The sequence below is a fragment of the Hemiscyllium ocellatum genome, chromosome 10, assembly GCF_020745735.1.
Source record: "Hemiscyllium ocellatum isolate sHemOce1 chromosome 10, sHemOce1.pat.X.cur, whole genome shotgun sequence".
Lineage (NCBI taxonomy): Eukaryota > Metazoa > Chordata > Chondrichthyes > Orectolobiformes > Hemiscylliidae > Hemiscyllium > Hemiscyllium ocellatum.
This window is the reverse complement of record NC_083410.1, coordinates 114,287,980-114,301,662: the sequence shown is the minus strand read 5'-3', so window position 1 is coordinate 114,301,662 and position 13,683 is coordinate 114,287,980. Positions and strand designations below refer to the sequence as shown.

General features: G+C 41.7%; 1 protein-coding gene across 11 annotated transcripts in view; it reads right to left on the bottom strand.

The window, feature by feature from the left end:
- The window catches only part of LOC132819922 (utrophin-like), a 751,240-nt gene that overhangs the window by 353,182 nt on the left and 384,375 nt on the right, over window positions 1–13,683 (bottom strand). For all 11 annotated transcript variants that reach the window (XM_060831897.1, XM_060831902.1, XM_060831903.1 and 8 more), the window contains 2 exons: window positions 10,634–10,784; window positions 199–374 (listed from right to left, as the gene is read on the bottom strand). In XM_060831897.1, coding sequence (XP_060687880.1) covers window positions 199–374; window positions 10,634–10,784 — 327 coding nt within the window. The remainder of the gene's footprint in view (window positions 1–198; window positions 375–10,633; window positions 10,785–13,683) is intronic.

Genomic DNA, 13,683 nt, shown 5'->3' with positions numbered 1-13,683 from the left:
TTTCACAATTTAAAAGTTCCAATCTACACTATAAAACAGAGAACTCCAATCACTCACAGAGATGGTTAAATATAAAGGTTTCTAGTAAAGATGCACTCTAATTAATAGTCATACACTCCTCTGCAAAGCAAAGTTTTCCACCATGATTTCTCTCACGTTGCTCCAAACACTTGTTGGTTTAAAAAAATGGTCATTTACCTACGATGCCGATCTTTGATCTCTGAAGAAATAGCTGCCCAGCGTTTATTTAATCCATTGAGCTTCTCCTGTAGGAGACATCCATCTGCTGTTGAAAGGTCCTGTATGATATCTCTGCCAGAGGCATTTAAAGTAATATATACTGGCTGGTGACTGCTGAGACTTTCTTCCAGCTCCTTGCAGGGAAATAACAACATTATTCCAGAAAGGATTCAGATCATGGACAATCTCCTACTCCATCCAACAGAATTGGTCAACAAGTCATTCAATAATACAAGCTCTAAAACCAAAATGAGGTGCCAACCCAATGAAGTTCAAACACAGGACGATATGCATAATATAAACCATATGGACAAAGTGAGGACTGCAGATGCTGGAGATCAGAGTCGAGAGTGTGGTGCTGGAAAAGCACAGCTGGTCAGGCAGTATCCGAGGAGCAGGAGAATCTATGTTTCCAGCAGGAAATGAGGCTTGTGGGTCGGGGCTGAGAGATAAATGGGAGGAGAGTGGGGTTATGAGGAGGTAGCTGGAAAAGCGATAGCTGCCGAAGGTGAGGGAGAAGGTGATAGGTCAGAGGGGGCAGTGATGGATCGGTCCAGAGGGCAGTGCTGAGTTGGAGGCTTTGGACTGGGATAATGTGGGGGGAGGGGAAATGAGAATGCTGTTGAAACTCACTTTTATCCCACATGGTTGCATGTCCCAAGGTGGAATATGAAGCATTCCTCCTCCAGGCGTTGGGTGGTAACGGTTTGGTGGTGGATGCGGTCCAGAACCTGCATGTCCTTGACGGAGTGGGAGAGGAAGTTGAAGTGTACAGCCACGGGGCAATGGGTTGATGGGTATGGGTGTCCCAGAGATATTTCGCAAGGTGTCCTGGCTCCCCAATGCAGAGGAGACCATACCAGATGCAACAGATGCAGTAGATGACATTGGGAGAGGTACAGGTAAATTTCTGACAGATGTGGAAGGATCCTTTTGGGGCCTTGGATGGAGGTGAGGCGAGTGGTATGGGCATAGGTTTTGCACTTCCTGCAGTGGCAAGGAAAGGTGTCAGGAGTGGGTTGTGGGCTGGTGGGGGATGTGGACCTGACGAGGGAGTCACGGAGGGAATGGTCTTTTTGGAACGCTGATAGGCATGGGGAGGGAAATATATATCTGGTGGTGGAGTCCGTTTGGAGGTGGTGGAAGTGGCAGGGACGATGCGTTGCATGCGGAGGTCGGTGGGGGGGGGGGGGTGTATGTCCTTGTTGCATTAGGAGGGGTGGGGTTCAAGAGTAGTAGTGCGTGAAGTAGAGGAGATACACTGGAGGGCATTATCAACCACGTGAGAAGGGAAGTTGCGATCGTGGAAGGAGGAGGCCACCGGGACTTTCTGAGGTGGATTGGTCATCCTATGAGCTGAAAATGTGTTGCTGGAAAAGCGCAGCAGGTCAGGCAGAATCCAAGGAGCATGAGATTCGACGTTTCGGGCATAAGCCCTTCTTCAGAAATGAAGAAGGGCTTATGCCCGAAACGTCGAATCTCCTGCTCCTTGGATGCTGCCTGACCTGCTGCGCTTTTCCAGCAACACATTTTCAGCTCTGATCTCCAGCATCTGCAGACCTCACTTTCTCCTGGTCATCCTATGAGCAAATGTGGCAGAGGCAGAGGTATTGGGAATAAGGGATAGCGTTTTTACAGGAGGTAGGGTAGAAGGAGATGTGGTTTAGGTAGTTGTGGAATCAGTGGGCTCATATGTCATAGGTGATCCCACAACCAACATACCAGATCAAAACAGCGATCCTGCCACAGCTAGTCAAGAAAAGTGGTGGACAATGGAATAATTAACAAGGGGAGAAAGCTTCACAAATTTCCCAATGCTATGTGATGGAAGCCCAGCACATTAGAGGGCACAGGGCAAGGCAGAAGCATTTGTAGTCATCCAAGCGTATTCAGGTACCAGTTTTTAGCTATTTAGTTTTCTCCACGAGACATCAAGAAATGACTGAAAGCATTGCTACAAGCCCTACAACATTCTACTAATATGACCAAAATCTGTAGTGCTCCAGAACTCCAATATCCTACCAAGCTGTTCGAGTACAGTTACAACACTTCTACCCAGCCAGCAAAGAAGAAAACTGCTCAGGCTATGTCCTGTACACAAGAAGCAGGACAAATTCAAACAGGCCAATTACTGTTCTATCATTCTCTCTATCATCAAAATTATGAAAGATGTCATCAAAAGTACTATGGAGCAAGATGTTGCTCAGTAGTAATAAGTTTACAGACACTCAGATTGAGTTTTGTCAGGCTCATTCAGCTGTTGACGCTATGGCAGCCTTGGTCCAAACATTCACAGAAGAGGTGAATTTCAGAAATTGAGACTGACTGTCCTTGACATCAGGGAGCACTTGAACAAGTGTGGGCTCATATCTCAATAAAAATCAAGAAAAACCCTTCAGTGATTTGGGTTATACTTTGCACAAAGAAAGGTTTTTGTGCTTGTTAGAGGCCAATCATCTCTGTCCCAGGACACCACAGTCGCTCAACATTATGTCCTTGATGTAACCATTTTTGGCTTCACTAATGACCACTCCTCCAACACAAGATCAAACCGAGCACATTCACTCATCATTGCGCTGATTAGTATTTGCAACCTGAGACCACATAGCTTCAGAGTAAATATATAAGTAATTCAACCCATCAAGTCTACTCCACCATTCAATAAGCTCACAGCTATCTGATTATCCTCAACTCCACTTTCTTACTTTTTCCCCATAACGTTTGATTACCTTACTGATTAAAATTGTGTCTGTCTCAGCCTTAGATATACTAAATGACCCAAACTTTACCATAATCTGCAGGAAAGAATTCCACAGATTCACTACTGCCTGAGGAAGGAAATTCCTCATCTTTCTCCTGACTGAACAACCCATTACTGTGAAATTATGCTCTCTGGGCATAGACTCTTACACAAGGGGAAACAAACTATCAAGTCCACAAAGAATCTTCTATGTTTCAATTCTTCCATGATTTCAGGGCCAACCTACTCAACCGCTTCTCATAAGAAAATGCCTCAATACCTGGGATCAAAATGGCGAACCTTCTCTGGACTGCCTCTAACGCCAATATATCTTTCCTTAGGTACGAAGACCAAAACTGGTGTGGTCTAACTAGTGCTTTGTATAGTTTAGCATGACTTCCTTATTTTTATACTCCATTCCCTGTGAAATAAAGGCATATAATAAACACGATTATTCGAACAACACGGGCAGGAAGTACTTTGTTCAGATAATTTAGCCAAATTAGCCAAACATCAGGACCTTGCAATCTTGCCAGATAATCCGAAATTCGGATAATCAAATGCCAAATAATCGAGGTTCCTCTGTAATCCATTTGCCTTCCTTATGATCTGATGGGTGAATGTCTGCCAATCAAGGTTTTGAAGAACTATCATAACAATCTTGAAACATTAACTCCGTTTCTTTCTTCCTACCCTAATTATATCCTACATTCTACATTTTCTGATCCAAGATCATTTCTTGCTATTGTACTTATTCCATCCCATACCAACAAAGTTATCCCATCACCTTTTCCTTCCTGTCTGTCCTTTCGTAAAGTGACAAATCCTTGAACATTTAGTTACCATCTTTGATCTCCTTGTAACCCTACCTCTGTAATAGCAATAAGGAACTTACCCATTAACCTGCACTTTTGCCAACAATTCAATTGTTTGGCACCAAACACACGTACGTTCAAGTAAAGAGCCATTAAATTTGCCTCAAGTACTGAAGAAGTCCATACCAGCATGCACCAATACTTGGGCAACATTCGGGCTTTGGCTGAGAAGTGGCAGGCATCATACGTGTCACATAATGACAGAGCCAGGCAATGAGCATTTCCAACAATACAGACTTTAACAATCTCCCATTGTCATTATTCATCATTATTATGGTGTGCTCCTGAGCATCAACATCTTGCACTTACAATTAACCACAAACCAAAATGGAAGGGACATACAAGTATACTGACTACAAGAGCAGGTCAAAGACTGGAACTTTACACAAGTAAATCACCACCTGACTTCCCGAATTATGTTCACTATCTCAAAGACACAGGCTAAGAATATGATGAAATGGTTTCCACTTCACTCTTTAGTTAGGCAGAATTGTTTTAGGGATGACAGAATTTAATGCAAGGTCAGGTTGGAGAAGTTCAGCTTGTGTGATTTACATAGAGCAGGAAATAGTAAGGTATGATGTAGGGTCAGAAAAAATTATAATGCAATATATTCAAAGTTGGGTTGCTGTGTATATATTAAATGTATAAAGTGTTGTATGTAAAGTTGGTCAGATGTAAGTGCAGATACCAGCTGGGAATCAGAGGTTGTGACAACAACAGAGGTCTGGTTCAAAGACGATCAAGACTAGGTAGGAGCAAACATTTCCTTGTATAAACTGCTCAGAGAAGGTAGAGAAGGCAAAAGAAGAATGGATGAGGAGGGAAAGCAGTATTAATTAAGCAGGACATTTCAGTGCTGGAGAGGAGCATGCCTCAGCAGTGTGAAAGTCAGAACCTATTTGGTTAGAGCTAATAATCCACAGGACTGTCAAGTAGAAAAAAAATGTAAAAATTACACTGTATGTAACAGGGACTTCAATCATCCAAAGGTAGACTAGGATAGCCGTTGAAAAGGGCTGAGAAAGGCAGGAGTTTCTAGAATGCATTCAACAGAATTTTATATATTAGCACACTTCCAAGTGTCAGAGAAGAATTGCAAAAACAAAATCAAAAAAGCAAAAAGAGAACATAAGAAGAAACTGGTAAGTAACATAAAAGGAAATCCAAAAGTCCTCGATAAGCGTATGAACAGTAAAAGGAACAGTGCAACCAATTTGTTACCAAATTGAGGATTTACATATGCAGCATGGTTGAGGTATTAACTGAATATTTTTTTATATATTTTCACCAAAAATATAAAGCTGTCAAAGTCATAGCTAAAGATTAGAAAATTGAGACATATGACAAGTTAAAAATTGTTATAGAGAAGTTATTAGGCTGGCTAAATGCAAAATTGATAAAGCACAAGGACTGATGAGACATTAAGAACTGCAGATGCTAGAAGCCAGAGTCAAAAGATGTGAAGCTGGAAGAGTACAGCAGGTCAGACAACATCCGAGGAGTGGGAAAGTCAATGTTTCGGGCTGAAACCCTTCATCAGGACTGGGGACAGGGAGGGAGCCCATAAATATATAGAAGAGAGGGGTGGGGCTGGGGGGAAGGGTCAGTGGGATGGTGACAGGATGCAGGTGGGGGTGTTATTGTGATTGGTCAGTGGAAAAGGTGGAGTGAATCAGTGAGTAGGAAGATGGACAGGTTAGCAGGTGAGGAAGGGGTTGGGGCTAAACATAGGATAAGGCTGGGAAAGAGGGATTTTGAGGGACTGGATGTGATACAACCAATATGAAATTAATTGAGAGATACTGGCTATAATTTATTATATTTTTCTTAGAAACTGGGATGGTGCCAAGGGAACTAGAGAATTGAAATTGTTACTTCCTTATTTAAATCAGAAGATAAAGGTAAACCCTTACAACTACATGCCAGTCATTTAACATTAGGAAGCGATTTGGGATGCAATCAACAGTCATTGCCCACATACAGGTTAATTAATGAAAGTCAACAAAGAATTGATGAACTAACAAAGAATGTAGATGGTGTTAACATAATTTATGTGACGTACAAGGATTCCTCCTGAAGATGTTTAAAAATGCTATCAAGAGACTTTTGAAGCAAGTTAGAACTTATGGAAGAAAAAGGAAAAATAGCAAACTGGATACAAAATCAGCTGCATGACAGAAATGTGGTGAACAATTGTTTTTCAGACTAGAGGGAGGTGAGATAACTCCACAGATGCCGGTATCCCATCGCCAAGTCACCCTTTACTTATTCGTGGAAAGTCCTAGACAGTGAACCAGCTTCCTCAGAGCCAGCTCTCAGAGTGAAAAGAATCTCTGACACTCCTGTTTTGATCCATCAGCTAGGGATCCCTGATCAGACCAGATTAACTGCCCCAATCAGGGAACTCTCATTCTATGAGGTCCACTTAGCTGACCTCACTTCAGTCACTACAGAAAGTTTCAAGCAGACATTCTCAGTGGTTAGAATTAAGTCCCCTGCATTTCTTGATTTATTTATATTAATTACACAGATTTTATGTACAAGGCAAAATTTCAAAATTTACAGATGATACAAAATTTATAAGCTTTATGAATGGTAAGGAAAACAGTGTTAAACGTCAAAAGGATACAGACAAGTTAATGGAATGGACAAATGACTGACAGATGAAATTCAATGCAAGCAATATATCTTGTGGGTGCAGAATCCAAGACACGTAGGTTTAAATGCATGTAAGTCATTGGGGTTGGTTACTAAAGCAAAGCAAATGGGATCCTGGGCTTTATAAATAGGGCATAGAATACAAAAGGAACTAAGGTGTCATGAATTACATCAAACACTGGTTTGGACTAGACTGTTAAGCCATAACAATGTTTCCAGGGCTGAAAAATTTCAATTAATTGGATGGTTTAGGAGGTTGGCGCTGCCCTTCTAGGAGAAGATCCGACTGATAGGAGTTATGAGTGTTCAAAACATGAATGGTCTGGACAGGTGAGACAGATCCACTATCCCCATTGGTGGAAGGATCAAGGGTACATTGAATTAGAGTGATTTGCAAAAAAGCAACATCAACACAACAAAATATATTTTCATTCGAGGTCTATTTAGAACGTAAAGCCTGAGGTTGTGATGTCGCTAGATTCAATCCTAATTTTCAAAACAAAAATTGGATCACAATACGAAGTGAAAAATTCTGTACATTATGGAGAGAGAGGAATGCCACTCGATAAACTGTTCCTGCAAAGAGCTGCACAGAGAGGGCTAATTTGCCTCCTTGTGTCATGTAACCATTCCACGGTTCTATGAAATAACAAAGACAAAGAAAAGGTGTTCCTATGATACAAGGAAGAGGGGAAGGATTCTGATGGAAACAAATTCAATGGCCACTTTCAAAGGAACCTAACTCAGTAATCGAAAGGGGACTACCAAGTATCTTCAGAAGGGAGGGGGACTGATCAATGTGCTACTTAAAATTGTTCGCACTGGCATATGGGTCAAGTGGCCTCCTGTTCGGGATGATTCTGCAAAGGTCACAGGCCTTAAATGTTAATTTTGTTTCTCTCCACAAATGCTGACTGCCAACAGTGTTGAGGGTGCCTAGTACCATAATTTAATTTTATATTAGAAAGAAGAGAGATCCTAAGTGAGAGGGAGCAAGAAACATGCAGAAAGAAAGAACAATATACACACAGACAACCTTCACCCAAGGGAGAACACTTCCGAGAGAGCGCACGAGAGACAGGCCCCTACAGAGCATGAGAGAAAAAACACACTTTGCCCAACTAGAGAGAGAACTCCCTAACAGTGCGAGGTATTATAACACCTCTCCCCCACCAGCCAAGGGGACAAGAAGGGCAAGATATGCTCAAACTCTACAAGAAATATGCGCACTACTCCTTTGCCCCAGCCATCTGACTAAGACATGCTCACTCCCACCAACTTTAATTTTCACATTCTCACTCACAGCAAGAGAAACAAACGCTGTCCAAACGTGACAAATTCCACTCCCCTGCAAGCCACTTACCCCAGCCCAAGAAACAAGTAACAAGACAATGAGGAAAGAAGAGAGAGAATATGAAAATGTTTTGGCTGATCAAACAGTTTAATGCAAAACCAAAACTTGCATCTGCTGGAAATTTGAAAGAAAAATGGGAAATCTGAATATACTCAGCTTATCTGGGAGCTACTGAGCAGAATTTCAGAATGTGATTTTGCATCTGAACTGGGAAAACATAGAAAAGTAATAGTTCTTCAGCAGTTTAGTGGTGAGGTTTCTTCTGAAGGACTGTGTCCAGTTCTGCCTTGTTATAGGAAGGATATTATTAAACAGGTGAGGATCCAGAAGAGATTTGCCAAGATATTGCTGGTATGGAGAATTTGGGATACAAGGAGAGGCTGGATCGGCTGGGACCTTTTTTCACTGGAGTGTAGGAGGTTGATGGATGACCTTAGAGAGGTGGTGTAGATAATGAGGGGTATAGATAAGATGAGTGGCAGGTGTCTTTTTTCCTAGGGTGGGGAATTTCACGACCAGGAGGCATATTTTTCAAATGAGAAGAAAAAGGGTCAATTTTGTTTTTACACATAGTGCTTCATGTTTGGAATGAACTTCCAAAGGATATGATGGATGTGGGTACAATTAAAATGTTTAAAATACTTTTAGACAAGTAAATAACTAAGAAATGTTTGGAGTGAAACGGGCCAAGCATAGTCAGGTGGGACTAGTTTAGTTTGGGATTATGGTCGGCATGGACTGGGTGGTCCAAAGGGTCTGTTTCTGCTGTAACGACTCTACAACGCCAGGTGAAATGGGAAATGCGGTCACATGGTTTTGCTGTGCTCTCTTAAATGTTCAACTCCACAATTTCAAAAAGTTGTCGAGATCCATAGTGATGAAACAGTTTCATACAAAATGACATCTAATAATAAGCTTGGGGGTTGCAATCACCACTTGGAACAGGCCTTAGGAAATCTTCATATTTTTGACATGAATTGGAGATGCTGGTGTTGGACTGGGGTGTACAAAGTTAAAAATCACACAACACCAGGTTATAGTCCAACAGGTTTAATTGGAAGCACATTAGCTTTCGGAGCGACGCTCCTTCATCATGTGATAGTGGAGGGCTCGATTGTAACACAGAATTTATAGCAAAAATTTACAGTTGTGATGTAACTGAAATTATACATTGAAAAATTGATTGTCTGTTAAGCCTTTCATCTGTTAGAATACAGTGATAGTTTCATTTCTTTCAGGTGTAAATCACAAAACCATTTTTTTAAAGTTGCATTCTCGGGTTAGCTGTTAACAATGGTGATAGCTAGACAATATGTTGAAGGTGTTGCCCCCCTGTGTGCTCTGTCTATGCCATGATATTTAGATTGATTCTAATCTAAAAAGTGAGATAACAGAGTTTTACATAAATTCATGCAGTTTTTGAGCTCAGATTTCTACATGAATGCATGCAGTTTTTGAGCAAAGTACAATGTAACTCTGCAAGTACAAATTCACCCCACAAAATATGTGTGTGCATGTGGGTCTTTGTCTGTCTCTGTATGTGTCTCTCTCTGGGGTGGGGGTTGTGAGTGTGAGAAAGTGTGCGCGTGTGTCGTGAGTGCAGAGTGTCTTAAGTCTGTGAGGGGGTGCATGTGTGAGTGTGGGAGTGTGTGTGAGTGAGTGAGTGAGTGAGTGAGTGAGTGAGTGTGTGTGTGTGTGTGTAGTGCAATGGTGATCACCTGTAATGTGACATGAACCCAAGGTCCCGGTTGAGGCCCTCCCTATGGGTACAGAACTTAGCTATCAGCCTCTGCTCAGCCACTTTTCTCTGCTGCCTGTCCCAAAGTCCACCTTGGAGGATGGTTACCCAAAGGTCCGAGGTCGAATGTCCTGGACCACTGAAGTGTTCCCCAACTTGGAGGGAACCCTCCTGTCTGTTGATTGTTGTGCGGTGCCCATTCATCTGTTGTCGTAGGGAGGGCCTCAACCGGGACCTTGGGTTCATGTCACATTACAGGTGATCACCATTGCACTACATGTACACACACAGATACTCCTACATATAGACACTCTCACATACACACGGACACAGGTACACACAGACGCGCACACAGACACTCTCACACACACCCTTATAGACACACACACTCCCACGCTCACACATGCACCCCGTCACAGACTTAAGACACTCTGCACTCACTACACACACACACATTTTCTCACACTCACAACCCCCACCCCAGAGAGAGACACACACACAGATAAAGACCCACATGCACACATATATTTTATGGGGTGAATTTGTACTTGCAGAGTTACATTGTACTTTGCTCAAAAACTGCATGAATTTATATAAAATTCTGTTATCTCACTTTTTAGATTAGAATCAATCTAAACATCATGGCATAGACAGAGAACACAGGGGGCCAACACCTTCAACATATTGTGTAGCTATCACCATTGCTAACAGCTAACCTGAGAGTGCAACTTTTAAAAAAAAGTTTTGTGATTTACTCATGAAAGAAGTGAAACTATCACTGTAGTCTAACAGTTAAAAGGCTTAACAATCAATTTTTCAATGTATAATTTCAGTTACATCACACTGTAAATTTTTGCTATAAATTCTGTGTTATGATCGAGTCCTCCGCTATCACCTGATGAAGGAGCGTCGCTCCGAAAGCTAGTGTGCTTCCAATTAAACCTGTTGGACTATAACCTGGTGTTGTGTGATTTTTAACTTCATATTTTTGAATGTGTGAAGAGTATGATTGGCAAGAAACTCACCTGTTGGTGAATCCTGGCTTCCTCCAAGTCCAGGCTACCATTTTGGTCTCGGGCAACAGACAATAACTGCTCAGCTTCCATCACCCACTGATTCAGATCATTTAAGTCACAGTGAAATTGTCTCCATTCCTCCACAGCCTTATCGAAACAGCTACAAAAAGACAAAAGATTCACATCTCCGAGTTAGATGTTTTTTTAACAGTCACACAACCCTCAGAGAGAGAGGAAGAGTGAAAAATGGTCAAAAGATCAGCAGAAACACTCCGTTTTGAAACTTGGTTTACTCACTAAACTAGATGTAACAGGACTCCCTCATAAGCATCTATATTGTTACTCTCAGCATTGGAGAATATGCAGAAACTTGTTGGGCTGGAAAGCCTCTATCTGTGCAGTTGATAATCCAAATATATAATAAAATACATTTCTACATATAGTAGCTGTTTTACCTGTAGAAATTCTCATTCAGTCAGCACTTACCATGATCCTGTCATATCAACAATTTGTATTTATATAGTGACTGTGATTCAATACACAGTCCAGGCCCATGATTGGGAGTGTCATGATGTAAAATTTTACACTACTAAGGTCTATGACCAAAACTTCGGCAAAGAGTTAAGTTAAAAATATCTTAAAAGGAAAGAATGGGAGAAAGAGAAAAGTGGGGAGGCAATGGCCTCATGGTATTATTGCTGGACTATTAATCCAGAAACTCAACGAATGTTCTGGGTACCCTCAATCAAATCCTGTCATGGCAGATGGTGGAATTTGAGTTCAATAAACCATCTGGCATTCAGGGTCTCATGTATAACCTTTACAACATCATCTAACATTGACCATGAAACCATTGCCGATGGTCAGAAAAAAACCACCTGGTTCACTCTTGTCCATTAGGGAAGGAAAGCTGTCAAGGTTAGAGTGGTGCTGGAAAAGCACAGCAGGTTAGGCAGCATCCGAGGAGCAGGAAAATCGACATCATCCTTACTTGGTCTGGCCCAGCAATTTGGTTGACTTTTAATTGCATTCTCAATTGAAATAGTTGAATCTTAATTAAGGATAGACAATAAAAGCTTGTAATCCAGAGCTTGGTCCCCAGAGAGCTGAAAGCACAGCGGATGACAGAGGGCCCAAAGGAAGGGCTACACAAAAATCCAGAGGTGAAGGAGTGCAGATAAAAGGGCTATAGAGGTAGAAGAGATTACAGAGATAAGAGGAAATGAGGTGATTTTCAAACGAAGGTAATTTAATGTCGTGAATTCCTTCGCTAGGAACCAGTGAAGATCAGCATGAACATAACTGATACCCATGAAGAAGAATTGCAGTTTATAAAGGGTACAATTTGAAATGTCAGCCAGGACAGCACTGGAATAGTCAATCCTGGAGGTAACAGAGACACAGATCAAAGTTTCAGCAGCAGGGGAGCTGAAGAAGGGACAGAGCTCCCTGATTATGAAGATGGAAGCAATGTCTTTCTGACAGATATAGGATTGGAGTCTTTTCTCAGGGTTCAATAAGACACCAAGGTCGTAAATGATGTGATTCAGACTCAGATGGTTGCCAGAGAATTGAATTATTGCAGGGACTGAAGACAATAAACAAAAAACAAAGAACTCCAGCAACATCTGTTTTTGTGACTGAAGACAAGTATTTAGTTTGATGAAATTCATACTTGTTAAAAAAAAGTCTAATTTAAAAACAGTGGACAAGTCAAGAGAAGTGGTGGTAAAGTCAAGGAAGCAGTACTTTATCTTTGTTACAGTCACATTGGTGAGCACACTTAGTAGCCACACATGCAGATGTCAAGCAACATGGGTTTGACTGGGATAACACGACTATTATAGGACAAGCCAAACAGAGAACAGCCAGGGAATTCCTAGAGGCATGGCACTCATCCACAGATTCAATCAATAAGCACATCGACCTGGACCCAATATACCGACCACTGCAGCGGACAGCTGGAACTGACAACCGGAAGCGGCAGATTCAAACCACTATAAATGCCGGAGGAAAGATCACAGAAGCGCTTCACAGGAGGCTCCCAAGCACTGAGGATGTCACCTAGACAGGGGACGAAACGTCTGCAACACAAATTCCCAACTCAGCGAACAGAACCACAACAACGAGCACCCGAGCTACAAATCTTCGCACAAACTTTGAGTCACATTGGTTATCAAACAAATCTGTTTCATCCAAATCTATTTCGTAATAAGGCCATAGGACAAAGGAGAAGTGGCTGATGAGATAATCCTCAATTGCACTTTCCTTTCTTTCCCCCATAGCCCTGGATTCCCTTGCTGATTAAAAATCCATCTCAGCCTTGAATGTACTTCATGACCTAAACTCAACAGCTCTTCTTGGTAAAGAAGTCTACAGATTCACTACCCTCAGAAGAAATTGCTCTTCATCTCAGTCTTGCAGCCTCTTATTCTAAGATTCTCATCCCAGACTGTCCCATAAAGAGAAACAACCTCCACATTGACCCCAAGTCCTCTCAGAATCCTGTATGTTTCAATAAGGTCACCTCTCATACTTTTATATTCCAACAAGTACAGGCCAAATTCAAACTCTCCATGAGACCAAGAAATAAGAACAGGAGTAGTCAACTGGCCCTCGAGCCTGCAGCGCCATTCAAAAAGATCACAGCTGATCCAATATTGCTTATGCCTACTTTCCTGCTTTTTCTCTGTACCTCTTGATTTCTCTACCCTCAAATAAGATCTCTCGAATACAACAAAGAACTGCAGAGGCTGGAAAACTAAAACATCTTGAGAAGATGTTCATAAGGGTCACTGGACTCGAAATATTCATTCTGCTTTCTTTCCTCAGATGCTGCCAGACCTGCTGAGTTTCCCCAGCAATTTCTGTTTTCATTTCAGAATCTACCTTGCTCAGCCTTAAATGACTCTTTCCCCACAGTTCTACGTGACAACAAGTTCTTAAGACACTCAACACTTTGAGAAAAGAAATTCCGTCTCATCTCAGTCTTAAATTGGCATCCTGTTTTTCTGAGACAATGCCCTCCATTTTTAGACTTAACCCTGAGGGGAAACATT